A 20,085-nucleotide genomic window follows, 5' to 3' on the forward strand; every position below is an offset into this window, starting at 1 on the left:
TCTCACGAATACACACAAACACTGCTGCTGCTGTCTAATTACAGCAGGAAGAATTCCTCAAAATCAGGAAAAACATACAAGGTAACCCCACCACCCTCACATAAATCACTTAGAAGTTATCTGCACAGTTTGCTCCATAACTTTCTTTCTAGGAGGGCTACAGACTTACTGAAAAAGAAAAAAGCTCAAGATTCTGGAGCACCTGCTCAGGGCATGATGAGAAGCATTCACAGGCACCTTAAACTATGCATCGCTTTTAAAAAAAATCTGCAAGATTATTTATCACCTGCTGAATGTCTATCACTACTCCATACTCACTATATATAGCTTTAGAGGCCTATATGCAGCCCAAAAACCTGGCTACCAATCCAAAGTGGACTGATAGGGAAGTACTCTTCTGTCTTCCATGATTGCTCCATGAGCAACTTAATCTACATTGACAGTGGTGGTGGTCAGTGCTGGGAAGAGTGCCTTTAGGAATATAGTTTCTGAGTTTGTTTTTTTTTAAACCTGATGGAGATATGGTTTGGGGAGAGAAGTCCCTTGGTCCACCACAGAGCCTCTGATTAGTATGTATGCTTCCAGCCAAAAAAATGGGCAGGACATGTTTGGTATTATATTTAAACCATGCAATCAAAGAAATGCATAAATGATAGATGAACAAGCAGCTAGAACAAGGCTTTGCCTTGGGGACAGAAGTAAAGGGAGAAAGCGTAGACTCTCTAGGCACAAAAAGGAAGATATATAGATTTCAAGATATTGACATTTTATTCCAACTGAAGCAACAATGATAAATAAATAAAGCTTTCAGTGCAATCCTATGCATGTCTGCTGGGACTCATTCACAGGTAAGAACACAGGATATCTCAGTGCAACGTCCAGTGTTGACAATGGAATTATTTCCCCAGGCGAAAGACCAAAGTCTATGCAAGTATCACAGGAGTCTTTTGGAAAGCATATCTACTCCATGACATCACTGATAACACTGGGCAACAATTTTTTACTTTTTGAATGTTGTCTAGATTTCTACAATTGATTTAGGGTATTTTTGCACTGCTGAATCAGGAAATGGCATCCGTTTCTCTCCATCAGGTCAGGTTTTTGTGCTATGTTGATTTGAAAAAAATCAGATCTTGTGACAAAATCGATTACATTTTTGTGGCATTATCAGCTGATTTTTGTCAACACATATCATCCTAAATATGTTTTTAAGAGAAAAAAATGTTTTTCCAACAACATATATTGATTACCTGATAGAAACATCGATTACTGTAAACTGAATGGTGGGCATTGATAAAGGTAAGTACACGTAAATCGCCAAGTACATGTTGCTTCACCATTTTTCAAACTTCAGGGCTTGAACTTCCATTTCTTGGAACTCCTGGAATGCTCAGCGGCAGGGAAGTCTCTCTTCAGAGTCCAACAGTAGTCAGCCATCATGACTGTGTCCCAGCGACCCTGATACCTGGTCCCCATCTCTTTCATGTCCTGATGGAATCTCTCCCCCTGCTCACCACTCATTGAACCCAGGTTCTCAGGAAACTGGTCCATATGTGAAAATAGGTAGTGCATCTTGACGCTCATGTTGCAGCCCAGGTTTCTGAAAGCAGTCAGCATGTTGTTGACAAGTTCTGCGTAGTTTCTGGCCTTATTGTTGCCAAGAAAGTTCTTCACCATCAGAACAAATGCCTTCCACACTTCCAGTTCCACTTTGTTCATTGAGTTTCCGAACTCTGGATCTCTGATGAGCTGACGGATCTGAGGACTGTCAAAGATGCCAGCTTTCAACTTCTCCATGGTCAATCCTGGAAAAGCCTGGCACAAGTAAGTGAAGCATCACCATCCTTGTCCAGAGCCTTGGTGAACTGCTTGATTAAGCCGAGCTTGATGTGCAGCGGTGGGAAGAGTATTCTGTCTCTGTCCACCAGAGGGTCGTTGATGACGTTCCTTTCTTTTCAAGGCACCAATTCCTCCCACACAGGCCAGTCCTTCTTCGTGTAATGCTGAGCACCGTCCCTACTATCCCACATGCACAGAAAACATGGGTACTTGGTGAAGTCAGACTGTTGTCCCAACAAAAAGTTCACCATCTTCAGGTCAACACAAATAAACCACTTATGCTGATCATAACCAATTTTCTCCAGCACATACTTCACCGCTTCATAGTTCTCCTTCAGTGTAGTCGAGTGAGCCAGGGGTATAGAGGCAAACTGGTTGCCGTTGTGTAGCAGAACACATTTCAGTGATCGCTTGCTGCTGTCAATGAACAGTCTCCAATCTTTGGGTTTGTACTGTGGCACTCCAAGCTTGAGCAGAAGCTGCGCAATATCTGCACAGTACACCAAGTCCTACTCTTCCAAGAAAAAACAGAGGTACTCTTGATGCCTGTTGCGGAAGAAGCTGATGCGAGCACTGTCAGAGAGGAGGTTTTTTTCCTTCAATCTGGATGCCAACAGTTTGGCAGAGTCCTTTGACAAGCTGAGGTCGCGAACTAGATCATTCAACTCCTTTTGGGAAAATGGATGTGGAGCATCATCTTCAAGAACCATTTCTTCTTCTTCGTGTCCTTCAACACTGGAGGCATCTTTGTCACTAATGTCAGGAAGTTCTCCAAAGATAGGCACTGGAATTTCGTCACAATGAGCTACAGGACGACATGCTGATTGAAGATCAGGATACTTGAGGCTGCTCCGGATCTTTCTGTTGATCCCAGTCACATCAACAGCACAGAAGTAGCAGTCAGTGACATGGTTTGTCGGCTCTCTCCAAACCATGGGAATTCCAAAGTTCAGACTCCTCTTGCCATTGGTCCACCCACGTAGAGTCTCAGTGCATGCCTTGCACACCATGTGTGGTGCCCAAGCTTTATCCTGGTCACCAAGTTTAATACCAAAATAAGCATGGTAAGCAACTTTATGCTTTGCCACACCAATTTATGGAAGATTTCGAGGTTTTATGACTTCAAACTGATCCCTTTTCGACATAATCACCCAGAACTATCGAACCTGAATACTTCTTGTCATTAAAATAATCATTTCCAATCAAAACAATTATTCGACATAGCATTTTACCCCCACCAACTTCTTCTAAAATGCTCCACACAAGCGTACATGTGAACAAAAACGTAAAAAAAAGACATGTGGCCATCGCTCAAAAACTTGACCTGTTTGAGCAAAACCAATGTGATTTTTGGATTCAGCACATCAGATTCGTCCTAAATCAACCGAAGAAACGCAGACAACAAATTTGTTGTTGACCAGTGTAATGAGCAGCGCAACTGATTTCTCCATGCCTGTACCATATTGTGCTATTGTGACCATCTCAAATTCTGGGGTAGGACTTCCTTGGGGGCACAAGACACCTGAAGGGAATACATGAAGGTCCAGAGCAGGATCCAGTCCTTAGGGAGATGGAGCATTCCTCCCTGTCAGGATCCACATTTACTTGGATTTCAAATTGGAGGAGGCATCCTCTGCTGAGGTAGAGCAGGATACTGAGGAGTCAGTGTCTACAGAGACAAGGCCAGAAGCTGATCCCTCAGATGACAACACACACAACCTGAAGCTCCAATAGCATGGATCTCAATGCCCTGTGTCTAGGAAGAGGGTTAAACCTCTCTGTGAGGGAATGAGGTGTTCAAACAACTCCCAACATCCTGAAGAAACTACAGTTCCCAGTATTCTTTGGGAGAAGCCATGACTGCTTAATGTGATATGATACTGTTTAAAATGTATAGTGCAGTTGTGGCCATGGTTAGGATAGCTATGCTGGCCATTTCTTTTTCTAGATTAAAAAGCCTCAAATATGGTACCCATTCATTTTGGGCAAGATGAAAATTTTATAGGCACAATGTGAAGAAATACAATTGTTTCATCCACTGCAACCTCCTTTCAGACTTTGCCTCAAGACTTCTGCTGGACTTGCTGCTGAGATGAAACTGTCAAACAGCTTCTCCAGGCTTTGGCTTCGGAATATCAGTGTTAGCTCTCAGGAAAATCCTCTCTCTGCAGGCTTTGCATTTCCCTTCTTATGTGCTGGAGCACACAACATTGAGCCTTTTTATTTCTTCTTTTTTTAAAAGGGTCAGCAACAAAGCTATGCTCTGCCCATGCAACATGACTGATGCTCAACCATTAAGAAATTGTTGTTGTTTAGTCGTTTAGTCGTGTCCGACTCTTCGTGACCCCATGGACCAGAGAACACCAGGCACTATTGTCTTCCACTGCTTCCCGCAGTTTGGTCAAACTCATGCTGGTAGCTTCGAGAACACTATCCAACCATCTCGTCCTCTATCATCCCCTTCTCCTTGTGCCCTCCATATTTCCCAACGTCAGGGTCTTTTAAGAAATAAAATTATGTAATTTTGCTCTGCTGTTTCTGAATCAGGACCACCTTGAAGATGTGAAATTTGAACTGACCAAATTTCTCCTCCATTTCTGCTGTCTATCCTGACTGATAGCAGCTCTCTTGGGTCTAGGGCATAGTTCTTTCACATCAGCTGTTACCTAAGCTCATTTTAACTGGAGATACCAGGACCTGAACTTGGGATGTTCTGCAAGCAGAGGATTTGCTCTGGCACTATGCTATGCTCCCTCTGCCCTTACAACAACAAAAACCACTAAAACCACAGGAAGCAGCAAAGCACAGCAGAGAAGAATAAGCAGAATCAATAAAACCAACTAATTTAAACGAGATACGGTGATATACTGTTAGACCCAGGCAAATGAAAATATATTCCCCTGGGGCCAGAAAGATACCAGCTTTGGCACTAGGCAAGCCTTCCTAAGGGAGGGCATTCCACAAGCAACCCACCCGGAGCTTGATAAACCTCTTGTTTTTGCTGCCAATCTCATATAACAAAAGCAGTGGGGTTGTCAAACAGTAGTGGGTGGCATGGTGGGATAATGGCACTTACCTGACCTCCTTCCAACTGAGTTGCTGCTGCATATCAGGGTGGATAAGGAGGGGCAAGTTGGTGGTGAGGTGCAAACACTCTGGCCGGTGCACAGAATGGCTTTCATTGGCACATTTGCACCATGCTGTCCCCACTGCCACCTCCCTCCTCTGTCCCAGAAAGCCACTTCTGACCTCAGGAGGTGGTGGTGTTGCGGGCTTCACACCTCCAGCCCCAAGCGATCAGGGGAATCCTCTGCCGCGTAATCCCCCTGGCCAGCCAATCGGCTGGCTCAGGGGGTGTGGCTTGCTGCATTTAAGGCAAGCGCAGCAGAGGAGCGTCCTCTTTGCAGCAGATCAGCTGGGGAATACAATTGAGACTCAGTCAGAGGGAGGTCAGGGAAGTAGCACAGCCCCACCAAGCTGTTGGCTTACTGGTTGTCAAACTAGGAATCCATGGCTGGTGGGTTGTGGTCTGACACATAGGTTGTGTGAGTCACAGATTGTGCAGGACTGAATTATATGTGAAATGTCTTGATTGGGTACATATGTGTGTAGAATCAACATGGAGCACCAACAGGGATTTCTTTAAATGTTTGTGTAATCTTGTGAAGAAAATAAGGAAGGCAAAATTAAAGCGGTGCGGTAATTTGAAAGGCAGTAGGATAAAAATAAACTAGAGATCGCTTTCTGTGGGATAACACTGTAATCCGACACTGCATTAGCAGCATGCATTAATTGGTTTCTCTTCACTACACAACTGAACTTATAACCAGAAAAGTTTAGTTGCTCTTAATGATTGCATTAAAAAAAATTGTTTTAAAGCACTTTACGTATTAATTAGGAGCTCTGTATAAAATAACCATATATAATCTCTTAAAAAGCTAAACAATATAAACATTAAAAATGTAAGTACTGTAAACAAAATGCTAAGCTTCTAAAATATCTGTGAGTGTATTTCTGGTTTTTAGGATGCATCCAAAATAGGAAAGGAGAGATGTTCATCCACTGCAAATCTGAAAGGCAGTCTGCCCCTGGCTGTGAACACCAAAGCATCAGTGAGTGCAGGACTAATACCGATCATGCAAGTGGCAAAGCGATATCTCAATGATGGTGGCACCTAAGAGGTCCCTCCATTTTCCTTTTCTCTCCCAGGCTCCAAAATCCAGCCCTAATGGTACATAGTCACCACTAAAAAGCCACTGAAAATGGAAGGAGGGCAATGGCCAGAGAGAGGAACACATCAAGATTTTCTCTTCTAGGTGACCATATAAAAATTCAGAAATTTGATGCTAATGGTTGCTAAAAGTCCCTACCACAAATTTTAGATGTGTTGAAAATGACATATTTCAAAAGCTGCAAGTTTTACCTGACTTTAATGTCATTTACCTGACTTTAATGTCCTCTGTCCTCCTTCATGCTCATGCTGTATTTTGTTTGTTTAGATTTCTTACCCATTCTTCACCATGAGGTCCCAGTGTGGGTTACAGAAATATACTATACAGCTATGAAACAGATAAAACCATTAACAATTACAAAAAAAGTAAAACCATGCAAAATGGAGCAGTATGCATGAAAGGGGCAGAGCCACTGCGGTCATGTGTCATTTGAGTCTTATTCTCAGCTGCCTTGAGAACTCATGGGTGCATGTGTTCACAAAAGCACAATATAATTAAAGTAAATAAAACGCAAACTTGTACCTCTTTTCCCAGATACACGATTTTGTAAAAATAAACCCAAACCAAAACCTGCTCAATAGAGCACAAAAGGCGGCAAGTCCTAGGATCTGGAGTTTCTCTACACCTTGTAGCTCAAATTTCAGAGCAAAAAAGCAACCCAATTGGGCATATCCCACATAGCCATTCAGTGTGATATACAGTGTGTTCCACTCTCTGTTTCCTGACATCGTTAAGAGACTTGAAACCTCTTTCTTATTTTATGCCTTCTCAAGCAAATAATGAACCTGTAACGTTAAAGGTGGGGGGAGGTGAAAAATAGAGTACTAAAGAAGGATGAAAAATGTGACCCCAATGTCTAATATGCTGCGGGGGTGGGGTATTGCATCTGGGGCTATACCTGTAATTTGTTTAGCAAGATTGAGCCTGTAAGAATTAATCAGGTGTGTGTGTTTTTTGTTTATACTTATAAACTGCAAGATTTATAACACTCATGCACTTCCCTTATTCAACAAGCAAGCATTAAAGCTACCCAAAAGGAAGAGCTGAAAGGCTGTGGGAAATGTTTGCCAACTGAGAAAAAATAAAAATTTCTCAGAAAAAAAGATTTACAGTCTCACACAGCTCTTTTTTTTTTAACCTGACTGAAAGGGGAAATAATAAAAAAAAGGTGGCCATATGCCCTATTTTACAGGAGACACTCCTCTGTTTGAAGGCCTGTCTGCGGCAGGCCTGGTTTAAAGATAATGAACACTAAGGAGGGGAAGCAAGGGCTTTTAAGTGGTCCATGGAAAGCTAGCACTTGGCCTGGAAACTGAGAAGGTACACAATGCACCAGATCACAAGCCTTTCCCACTGTGGTAAGATGCATTGTTTTCCTATTTGAATTGTAGGAATTATTTCTAGATTTGCACATAAACATATTAGCATATGATAAAATTTCCAGCAAATTGCCCCTGAGGGATTCCGGCCTCAGTAGGAAAAAAAAGATTCTCAACTTCTGGTATATGTGAAAGCGGCAGATAGATGGTGAAAAGGCAGGAAGTGAAGTCGAGGATAACAGACTGGGAGAGGAGAGGAAAGCTCCCAGATGAGAGCTGGGGGGGGGGGGTCCTGTCCATTTTCCGTGGGGGTCAGAAATAAGAGCTACCTATGGATAGACAGGGTCCGTATAGTAAAAGCTATGGTTTTCCCAGTAGTGATGTATGGAAGTGAGAGCTGGACCATAAAGAAGGCTGATCGCCGAAGAATTTATGCTTTTGAATTATGGTGCTGGAGGAGACTCTTGAGAGTCCCATGGACAGCAAGAAGATCAAACCTCTCCATTCTTAAGGAAATCAGCCCTGAGTGCTCACTGGAAAGACAGATCATGAAGCTGAGGCTCCAATATTTTGGCCACCTCATGAGAAGAGAAGACTCCCTGGAAAAGACCCTGATGTTGGGAAAGATGGAGGGCACAAGGAGAAGGGGACGACAGAGGACGAGATGGTTGGATAGTGTTCTCGAAGCTACCAGCATGAGTTTGACCAAACTGCGGGAGGCAGTGGAAGACAGGAATGCCTGGCATGCTTTGGTCCATGGGGTCACGAAGAGTCGGACACGACTAAACAACAACAACATGGATAGACAGAAGATTTTGTTGCTGTGCACTGTTTTTGTAACTTAGACACCCCACTGCTCCTCTCCTATTTTATGCCGTTGCTATTATGAGAACATGTATCTTATTATGTTTCCTTATTATTATAGTAGTATTTATAGAACTGCTTTGATTTTTATGTTGTACAGATATTATGCCACCTACTGAAATTTGTGTTCTGTGTTGTAAGCCACCCTGTGGTCTTTGCACAAAAGGGGTCATATCAATTTAATAAAGAAATAATTGTTTTGTTTTATAAGCATTTGTGCTTATGGAAATTTCCTATGTACAACAATAGTTATAACTACTGCAGACATGTGCTATGACACCTAGTCAGGAAAACACTCCTGATAGGAGCCAGCAATATTAGTGATATATTCCCAGAGTTTTAAAACAAAAATATAGGCCATAAACAAAGCCCTCTGGTGGTTTATCGTTAATTTAACGTGTCTTCATTCCCACCGCCCCAACTCCATTTTACTTCTTAACAGGTCCCACTATACATTGGCTGGAAAACACATAAGCAAAATGAGGCTACACCTGCTATAACATTCAACAATATGAGACAAACACACACAACTCAGACTGGAAATTAAAAGGCAGGGTAGGGAATGGGGATGGTTGACAGACTCTTTCAAATCATTTAAGGCTTCAAGGGAAAAAGAAAGGGGGGGCAGCAGAAATGGTATAATGAAATTTTCACCCTAAGGCCATAGGATGAACCCAAAAAACAGCCCAAACATCAGAGAGGAATTCCAGTATGCTGCCAAATAAAATTAATGTGGATTCCAAGACGGTTAAAACTACACTTTCAGTCAGAATAATAGGAAAAGAAATACTGTACAGCAAGTTTGAGGGAAATGATAAGGGTTGTGCCAATATAGTTGGCAGGTGAGGTGCTATCAAGGAAAGGGAGCCCACACAAATTAGCAAGCAGAGACAATGCACCAACCAGCTCTTGCAAGGAACGCCCAGCAATCAATGCAGCACCTCTACTGAGTTAGCACACTTAAGAAGGAGGAAGCATGCCACTGAATTTGATTTAGTCCTGCCGATCCTGTTGGGACTATAAAAAGTGGCTTCAGGTGTAAAGCAACAGTAGGCATTTAAAGATAAATGTAGGTAGGCCCAGAGAAGGAGGGCTGACTTATACATCTTGTTTAACATCCAGAAAACCCATAGGACATAATGCTCAGAAATAAACTATGTCAGTAGGGAACACCACAATGCGGAAGCAGTAGAGAACAGGAGTGATGCCGCACTCACTTTCCTCACCCCAGGAGTGATACCGTTTGCTCAAAAGGGCGGAGCAGCAAGACTGAGAAGACACTACCCTCACCCCCTGAAATGTGACTGTAAATTTTTTTTTGGGGGGGGTATATCAATATTGACAAGCACACGCAGAATGGAGAGGAACAAAACCAATAGCAGACTTGAAAGGCTGAGAGGGTGTAGATTATTTGGAGGCAAACACTCCCAGATCCTTATCAACTTGTATGGATATTGAAAAATACAATGCTATAGCACCTCACCAGTGACATTCTCTCTGGTATGGCCAAAGCGTAAAAATGGGTGTGGCTTTATTTTTAAGGACACATTTGGGAAGCCACAAAACCTTTTGGCATTACTTAAAGGAGGGAACCTGTTAAAGTGCTCAGCAAAATAGTTAATCTCCCTCTCCTTCCTCTTCTCCTTCCTCCTAAGGCTGACACATCTTGGAGGGCATTGAGGGGGCACAAAAGTCAGGGGAAAATATGTTTGTTTATTTTTTTTTGTTTTAAATGGATAAAATTGGGGTGATAAATTGTTGACGTCACAGCAGAGGCCCTGTCAAAACTTTTTTTTTTATGACAAATTTGGAAGGAGAACTTGGGGAGCACAAACAATATGAGGGGTGCATGTGACAGATGGATTAGCCATCCCTGCAATAGATTTTTGCTATTCATGTTCCACCATTTAAATAATCTGCACAACTGTGCTCTTATTTTTAAGATTCTGTCTGAGGGTGGAGGGTTGGCACAAGACATTTTGGTACCTAAGGTGAACCACAAAAAGGCGCCCCCTCCCTGTCAGGGAAGAAGTGGTGAATGAAGATCTGTATCAGGAACAAGCAGGGAATAAAGATCTACTGTACATTGAGGTCTGTTGCTCCTGTCGATTCTGACGGCTGAGGCTGTCATCTCACTTTGCCTCATGGGTGGGCCGGCCCTGGGAAGAAGTGTGTCTGTTTATAAAGCAGTGTGTGTTTATAAAGCAGGGAAGCCACTTACAGTGACAACATCCAAGGACATCTCACTTTGAATTACAGAGGGTCAAATTTAGAAAGCCAGGATAAAACAGCCAGGGAATGAGAAACAATCTAACTCTTTCCATTATAAACAAACCAAAATGCAAATATGAGAGCAAAGTTAATAAGAATAAACACCTGGAAGTTAGATAAGATAAAGCAAAATGCTTAGAAACAAATGTGACTAAGAATAATTTCATTTTTCTTTCAAGCATCAGAGAGAGGGAGAGGGAGATTCACAAGGGGAAATGCTTCCAATAAATCACACACTAAAAAGGACGACTTACAATAGGGAATACCACCAGTATCCCTTTGGTGGAAATTAAAATACAAAAGAAAACTTTTGAAAGCCACATTAACCAATTGCTTTTGTGAGGCAGCATGAAAACTGGAACAGAAAAAGCAGATTACATAACTCAGTCCATGGAAAGATCTGGGCCTCTATAATATCCTTTGCGCTTGAGATTTCTGTTGCTAAACACCACAGCACATCTGATTAGGCAGCAGAAGGTATCTTTGTTCCTTCCAAAGCCAACCACAAGGTCCTGGCAACAATACAGAAAGCTTACTCTGGCCTTTACCACATTACCACAGCTCCTAAAGTGGTTTTCCAGGGAAAGAGAATTTGTCAAATAGGGCTTAAAAAGGAACAGACCTTTGTTTGATTTCAATACAGTCGAACTGCTTCAAGAATACTAACAATTTAATAAGTGCAGCAGCGTAACTAAATTAGGGGATGGGGCAGTTGTTGACAAATGTCAAAACTAGCCTGCATTTTATTACCTTTTATTATTTTTATTCCTTATTATTATTTTCATGCTATTTGAAATGTGCATCAGTGCAAAGGAATGAGAATAGACAAACTAAGATTCATTATTGAAAGCAGGGATGGGAAAATATAATATATGCAACTAAACATGACCTTGTGTGAATCACCATTAATCCTTCTTGCCTGCTTGTCACATTGTTCTATGCACCTGGCTATATATACCCTAAGTTCTGTTCCCTTCTTTGTAAAGGTGCCAGTTTGCAACCAAGAAATGCTTCATAAATCTTGAAGAGGGCAAGGAGGGGGCGGGATCCAGCTGGGGCATCGTCTGCCCCACTCCTGCCCTATCTGCCATGTTAAAAAGCTGTATTTTTTCCTGCTTGCTACTACAGACGAGGGAGGAAGGCCTGTGAAGGGACCAAACAAAGGATGACATGTGAAGGAGAGCAGCTCCGGGTGGCAACCTGGCAACTCTACTTCTTTCATCTACTGTATTTTTCGCTCTATAAGACGCACCAGACCACAAGACACACCTAGTTTTTGGAGGAGGAAAACAAGAAAAAATATATTCTGAATCTCAGAAGCCAGAACAACAAGAGGAATTACTGTGCAGTGAAAGCAGCAATCCCTCTTGCTGTTCTGGCGATAGCTGCGCAGGCTGCATTCGCTCCATAAGATGCACACACTAATTCCTGTCCTAATATATACTCAGAGGCACCCTGATCTTTATTTCTAAATCTGCCTTTCCTTTCTAAGCCACCGTTTTGCACTTGGCAGCAACTGGTGGACTTTGGGGGTCCTGAGAAAAACAAAATAGATCCCTCAAGCTTGATGCCTGCCCATCCCTATCATTGTACAGCATATAAATTAATAACTACTGAATAAATAGTATTAGCAGTATACTTAAATATATCAAAACTCCTTTTCTTTTCTTATTTTATCAATTTGAGAGCACTTGAACAGAGAACTCAGGTGAAACATGTCAAACTGACCTAACCCATAACCCAGGATTGCACAATTGTGACTCACCAAACCAAATGCAGCCCTTCAGCCATGTATGAAAGCCTGCAGCAAAAACAGAAGCTTAACTGAACCACTAGGAAGTAGAACAGGAAGCTACCTGTCAGACCACTGGCCCATCTAGTTCAGAATATTCAACAATGATTGGCAGTGGCTCTCCAGGTTTTCAGGCAGGGGTCTCTCCCAGCTTACCTGGGACTGAAACTGGGCCCATCTAGTTCAGTATATTCAACAATGATTGGCAGTAGCTCTCCAGGGTTTCAGGCAGCTTACCTGGGACTGAAACTGGGCCCCTTTTTAAGCAAAGCAGATGCTTTACCACTGAACTATAACCCTACTCCCAAAGCAGTACCCATCATAGTTGAGCAGCTACTGAGGGTCCAGTAGTGTTTCAGGTGGTCCCTCCTGTTCAACTGTGTTACTTGCCTCAAATTTACTGTGTGAGAGCAGCAAGGAAGTGGGAAGCATTCTGACATTCCTACAATGCCCCACAGTTATGCTATGTAGGGATGATGAACCTGTGGACCTTCAGATGTTATTGGACTCACATGAACACCAATCATGGACAATAAGTGGAAATTATGGGAACTGTAGTTCCGCAACATCTGTGATGTAGAGGTATTGTGGAAAAAATCGAGATTGCAGGTTGCTGCTGCAGATTTCTGCTGCTGTCACCCACTGTACTAAAAGCAAGCCCATTCTAGGGCAAGACTGCAAAGAAGTGGGGGAGCTGCACTGGAGTAATGCCGCCCTCTAGATGACATGTAGCTGAGAGGCCCCTAATATATGGAACCAGCCTTGTTGGTGTACTCAGTTTGGCTTCGTGGGTGACAGGTTATGCAGCTCTCCCATAACAAAATATACTGACTTCTTGAGATACACTCAGCCACAGATCCCACAAGATGCTTTACTGCAAACAGCTGTTACTGATCCAAAATCTATTCATGGGCTACTGGAAGGCAACAGAAGCATTATTGACTTTTGGTCAACCCAGGTTATACCAGAGTCCTTTGGCATGCAGATCTTTAACATCTCCCAAAAGATTTCCGCTTATTTCAAACAAATTTCTCAAGTTAGGACATTTTATTTCACACATACACACTTTGTATGCATGCAACTCTTATCCTGGCTCTTCTTTGGCCTTCTTAGTCTGGCTAAAACCAGAAAACTAGGGCTTAAATGATGAACATGTTTCAAAGTCACCTCTGAATGTCAACAGGCATTACTAGCAATGTAATAGACTCCACAACTTGTTCTTCACATACTGCGTATATTCTACTCAGTCCCTGAGTCCCAAATTACAGTTGCTGAAGCCCATTAAATTTGTAAAAAAACACATTTAAAACCAAACCTGTTAAGCTACAAACAGAACCTCTAATTTTCCTTTCCAAAATCACAGGCACAGCCAAGAGACAAAAAGAGAACAAAGTTTGGGGGGTGGGGGTGAAAGAGATCTCTCCAAAATAGACATCTGGAACCAATCTGCAGTATGTAGCCACTGGGTGTCATTTTTGATATATTCTGGGTCAGCCACAGAGCACTTAATGGCAGGCGAAATTTATTCCAGGAAGAAAAAGCAATCATAACCAAAATAGACTGAATGGAGAAATCTACAGTGCCTAGCCTGCGTTCGGTAACTAATAAGAAAACTGTGGATCTGTTGGTAAAGGAGATCATTACCTTTCCGTCTGTAGTGTTACTTTGGAGGGTTCCACGTTCGGGTTCTCCCATTCCATCTGTGGGCAGTGCATAAAATAACAGAGCGTGTACAAGGCCTCCGGTTCCCAGTAGAGTGACCCCTGCTTGTGGTGCATGGGGGTGCTGTTGCTATGTTGCTTCGCACTGAGCGGCTGCAGGTGATGCATTGCTCGAGACACCAGATCGCCTGGAAAGGGAGAAGTCAGGATCATTGCTATGGCTGGGTGTAATTATATCTCAGCCTCAGGCCTTCTTTTGTTTAAGCACCATTCTGAAATATAGAGGCTGTGGTTGCATCAAGAGTGGCAATTCATGTTAGGTTGTAAGATTTATTCAGAAGAGCAAACATTACTGATGTACCATTGGCGCAAGGCTTTAGCAGATCCGCTGCATGGTACTACCACTGAGCCCCTGCCCAACACCACCTGCTTGGTGGTGGTGCCTCTGCCATCCTGCCACCATCACAGCCCCTGTGTGGCATGCTACAGGCTTAGCAGGATCAACTCCAGACCACGGGCAGGTGCCCAACCATGCTGACCCCTAATACCAGGCTTGTTCACACACTCCCAAGGCAAAACAATACATTTCCAAGAAAGAGTTATTTATTATTTCAATTTCTATCCATTTTGTATTAGTGAAAGTAGTAATGGGAAGGCACAACAACATCCAACAACATTATGCAGCCAGGAAGTAATTATTCTCTCTTTATAATGGACTAAGGCATTCTGGGAAGCTGTGATGATGTTCATACAAACAGCTCAGCTCAGATGTACGGGCACTCTCTCTCTCTCTCTCTCTCTCTCTCTCTCTATATATATATATATATAATTGTATAATGCCCTTCATCCATAAATCTCAGGGCAGTTCACAACAGGAAAACAAAAGAAAAAAACCCCCCACAAAACACATAATAAAAACAAACCAATAATCCGCACCCCACAACACAATTAAAAGGCATCATATGTTAATCAGCCCAAGGCCTGGTTGAAGGGGAAGGTTTTTGCCTGGGACCTAAAGGTGTATAATGAAGGTGCCAGATGAACATCTCTGGGGAGACCACTCCACAGAGAGGAAGCCACTGCAGAAAAGGCCAGTTCTTGTGTTGCCACCCTCTGGACTTCTTGTGGAGGGAGTGCAGGAAGAAGGACCGCAGATGATGATCTCAGGGTACAGGTTCGGTTCACTTTAAAGAGCAAGAAGGGACCATGGCTCAGTGGGAGAGAAGGGGAAGGACCCCTGCCCGAGACTCTAGAGCAGGCATCCCCAATCTCAGCCCTCCAGATGTTTTGGGACTACAATTCCCACCATCCCTGACCACTAGTCCTGTTAGCTAGGGATGATGGAAGTTGTAGTCCCAAAACAGTTGGAGGGCCGAGTTGGGGGATGCCTGCTCTAGAGAGCTTTACCAAGGATCTGTAGCTCAGTGGTACAGAACATGCATTGCACACAGGCTTAATCCCTGGCAACCCCAGGTAGGATCAGGTAGCAGGCGATGGCAAAGATTCTGTCCTAGACCCTGGAGAGCGGGTGCCGGTTGAGTAGACAATGCCAGGTTAGATGTGGCACCAGTCTAAGGCCAGTCAGTATCTCTGGCATCCGTCTGCCTCGGGAGACAATGAAGTAGTGTGCCTTTGGGGGTGAGGTCAAGCTGTTGGAAGGTAACAGTGCCTGCTATGGCTGTAGAGACCGATGTAGGAGAGACATGTTTTATTCCACCTGGTCAGTACAAGGCCGCTTAATATTATGAAGACATGGCACTCCTGCTCTGCCTGTGATTTAACTCAGTACTATTTCCTACATCCTTTTTTTAATACAGAAAAGAAAATACAGAAAATCCTTAGGGAAAATGCATGAACCCCTTTTGTTATTTGGTGCCAATCACAGAGATACTATCATCTACATATACCCATGATGTCCAAGCACCAGTTGGTTGCTGAACAATATGCCCAGGGTAGTGAGTATCTTGCAATTTCAGTAATGTATAAGGGGGTGGGGGAAGCAGCACATTCTATTGGGCTGAGAATGGAATACAATTAAAATAAAATAATGTGTAGTAAGTGGCACTACACAAACAAATTGACAAATCTACATATTCCCTTCAGGAAATATCTCAAAGGCACCCCCACCAATGGAAAAGGCTGCTGCTATTTTCTCACTAGGAAATAGCGCTATCGCACATGGAACATATGTTATACCCAAATCTGAAGCCACAGTTTCTGAATCAGATGACTTCCTTTGGCAAAAGGAGCCAGACACATTCCAATATGTTGCTCCTGGCAAGAAATTCATTTCAGCACACAGTATTTGTTTTCCTTGTGACTGAAAGCATATGGTCAAATTCCACCTCTATTTCAAGAAGCAGAAACTCTCTTCTTTCTTCCTACATCTGCTAATCTTCTGTTGGAGACCTATGATTGCATAACCGAGATTTCCTGGTATTCATGCAGTATTGAATAGGAACATATGTGGAGCTGGAATACGCTTCAGAATAACCACGATCTTAATATAAATACCTACAGTTAAAGGAGTAGGTGTGAGAGACTAGGAGTAAAACTCCACTGGCAACACTCATTTACTAGAATTGTGGTTTTGGAGTCTCAGTCTCATATGGAATGACAGTCTCCTGCCAACCAGTTATAAAGATGGTGACAAGGAGAAACCAGCCTGGCTTCATCCAGCAGCCAGTGGACAAAGGACTGCTGGTGATGGTAGTGAGTGAGTGTGTGTGTGTGTGGGGAGGGAGAGAGAGAGAGAGAGAGAGAGAGAGAGAGAGAGAGATTTTCATGGATTCTTATTTTTATATTATTACACCCTACTACAAGTAGAGTTGGGCAAATGTATCCATTTTGGTTTCTCGGTGTCTCTGTATTTCCATATTTTTTTATAAAGTTCCCATGAAACTTCATCATCATTGTAGTGCAAATTTCTATTTGTGTATACATTTTTGTATGCACTTTTGCTCAATGTTCACATTTTGCAAAGCAATCTCCAATATAATGAATTTGTATAAGTTATTTTCACCAATATATGCATTTTTATAAACACTTTCCTCTTGTGCATGTATGTTTTCAATTCGCGCCGCTTTGCTGGACAACTGCAATGTAAAATTTGGAGATGCCATGAAGATTTATTAGGTTTAATAAGGGGTATCGGTAGAAAGCTCAGGCTGGAATTTGACAAGAAATCAAGTACCGTATTTTTCGCTCTATAGGACGTACCCGACCATAGGACACACCTTGTTTTAGAGGGGGAGAACAAGAAAAAAAAATTCTCCCCCTCTCTGCTCAGTGCCCCTTCAGCGAAGCGGCAGGAGAAACGGAGCCCCTTCCATTTCTCCTCCCGCTTCGCTGAAGGGGCGCTTGCGCAGCTCTCCCTCTCTGCTGAAGCCGGGAGAGTCTTGCTCTCCCGGCTTCAGCAAAAGGAACCCGAAGCCTTCGGAGCGCAGCGCAAGTTCCCGCTGCGCTCCAAAGGCTTCAGGCGGCTATCCCTGAAGCCTGGAGAGTGAGAGGGGTCGGTGCGCACCGACCCCTCTCGCTCTCCAGGCTTCAGCGAAAGCAACGCGTAGCCTCTGGAGCGCGAAGGGATAGCGTGGCTATCGCTGAAGCCAGGGAGCCTTCATTCGCTCCATAGGACGCACACACATTTCCCCTTAATTTTTGGAGGGGAAAAAGTGTGTCCTATAGAGCGAAAAATACGGTAGGTAAGATATCACAAATTGTGGGCTTGCTACAAAGAAGGATTCTTGCAAAAGGACACCATAGCTGTAAGTATATGTGTGATGTAGCCGTCATCACTTAATTAATCAATTAGCGCAATCTGATAAGTACAAACACACACACACACACACACACACCCGTGGTCCCTGCATGCAAGAGAACTGTTGCTGCAGTAACTTGCAAGAATACAAAAAGGCACAGACTCATCATCCAGAAAAATATAGTCTTAAAACCAAAAACAGAAGATGACCGCTGGCACAGGAGGAATAAACCAACAAACTGCAGCCACCATGATTTCAGAGTATTGCAATTTTTGCTTACTTTACAATATTCTTATGACTCAAACCTTTAATTTTAACAACTCCCCACCCGCTTTTCCTACTGTTAGGAAATGACTATGATCAGAATGAATCCTACATCCCTCAGATGTTTATAATTCCCCAAGAGATTGAAAAAGGGAGAATGGATTCTGTGTGCAGTCATCCTGTAGAATCAGGGCCAAATGGATGTGTGCTCCATTGCATACCAATCCCTTGAAACCATGTAATATTTTGTAGAAACGTTTGGTTAGCCAACTTCCATCAAAATATAGGGGGGGAAATGAAGACAAATTGAGAGCTGCTACTACCTGAATCAGGATGCTTACCCTAAGATTTTGTCTAATCACAAAAATGGCAGATTTGAATTCCTCACACCCAAAAACATATTTTTAAGACCCCTCACTGAATAAATTTGCAAAAATTAAGTTTCACCCCTAAAAGGACATGTCCTAGAGTGTTGTGCAAACCAGCTCACTGCATTGCCAGAAACAAACCTTTTGGAAATACCTTGTAATTTACAGTACTCCACACCATGCAAACCACACCATGCATTTTTTGATATGATTTGTGCACATAGAAAGCTAGCCCTCCAACTATTTGAGTAATCAGCTGCACTTCACTTAGTGTATTATAATTGTATTGTTTTAATCCATATGTCTATGAAATTATGTACCACCTTGAAATGACCCTTTTAGGCAGTATACTAGTGGGGGAAATTAATCTTTCCTCTCTTTTTAGGTGCATATACTTAAAACCACCAATCATGGATGCATAGGCACACCATTCTAACATTAGCATGATTCAGTATCTTGAAGATGTTAGGTGGTAGGCAGTTTTCATTTGAGATGCAACATTGGAGAACATTGTGCTGGGCCTAAGAGTCCTGGCTGTTATTCCTAATCCAGATGTTGTGCCTCTGTTTCCCTTTCAATGCTTCGCCTTGTTTTGTTTGGAACCAAAGCAATCTAAACAAGGGACCATTTCTTATGAGTTGCCTAGCAACAGCAGGTCCTCAATCAAGGATGGAGCATATCAGAATGAAATACTAAAATACAAAGAGTAAATTATTATTGTTGTGTATCTTTCTTGATGCCCATCTGTTGCTCTGATTACTGTTCCCAATAATAACTGAAATTTGCAATGCATCAACAAAATCATCATTCAATGGCCAAAATAAAGGGGGGATGCAAAGTTAAGCTGGTGTAAGAGTAAGACAAGTAAACTGACCAAAAGCAAAAGAATTCAATATTAAGCATTTCTAATTTCTAAGCAATTTCTAATTTTTAGCACAATAGCTTTAACTCTGACTTGAGGGATGAGGCGATAAAAGGAATTGAGTTTTAACCATTAATTAGTTGGACATCATATTAAAGGTTCACAAATGATTACCGTAAGTAATGGTTGCAAGTTTGCAATTTCTTTTTCAACTTTTTTTGCTGCAAAATATTAATTACCTGGTTAATATTAATATAAAATATTAATCACATGGGTTTTGGCATAATTGTTCTTAGCTTATCCTTACATTTTGTAAGTCATGCGCTTCTAAAGCAACTTATCTTCAAGTCTTGTTTTCTTTTATGGTATCATCTAGAAGTGCAGACAGAATTAAAGCAATCATGTTGCCCATTAAAACATAAATTGTTCTGTTTTGAATTTTTTTAGCTAAGTTCTGCTTTCTTATTGATTGTTAAACTTCAATTGTACTTTATTTACTGAATTATATTTTTAAAAAATATGTTTTTATTGATTTTTCGTAAGTAACAAAAGTACACTCAGTGTCTCTGTTTTTAAATTGTAGAACCCTTCATACAAACAAATTACAGTCAGTTTGAAACAATTTTTGTTGTAGTCGATGTCAAGTTGAGGAGGAAAGAGAGGGGGAGGGGGAAGAAAATATAGAGAAAAATTTTAGGAGGGGGAAGGGAGAGATGAGGGAGAATATTTGAGTGGAGCTTTTTTGTCAGAGTCACATGTCTGGTGTCTTATTTGTGGGCTGAGCGTGAGGTCAGAGAGCCCAAGGTATGGTTGGTTGTGTCTGGTAGAATAATGTTTTGTTTGCGTGAGGGTGTC

The 20,085-nt window shown here is 42.3% G+C and overlaps 1 protein-coding gene across 6 annotated transcripts in view; it reads right to left on the bottom strand.

Moving 5' to 3' along the window:
- Positions 1–20,085, bottom strand: part of ABTB3 (ankyrin repeat and BTB domain containing 3) — a 213,878-nt gene that overhangs the window by 58,339 nt on the left and 135,454 nt on the right. For all 6 annotated transcript variants that reach the window (XM_083574077.1, XM_083574076.1, XM_083574075.1 and 3 more), the window contains exon 3: positions 13,962–14,166. In XM_083574077.1, the coding sequence (XP_083430203.1) occupies positions 13,962–14,166 (205 nt within the window). The remainder of the gene's footprint in view (positions 1–13,961; positions 14,167–20,085) is intronic.

Source organism: Podarcis filfolensis (genome assembly GCF_964270895.1).
Source record: "Podarcis filfolensis genome assembly, chromosome: 10".
Classification (NCBI taxonomy): domain Eukaryota; kingdom Metazoa; phylum Chordata; class Lepidosauria; order Squamata; family Lacertidae; genus Podarcis; species Podarcis filfolensis.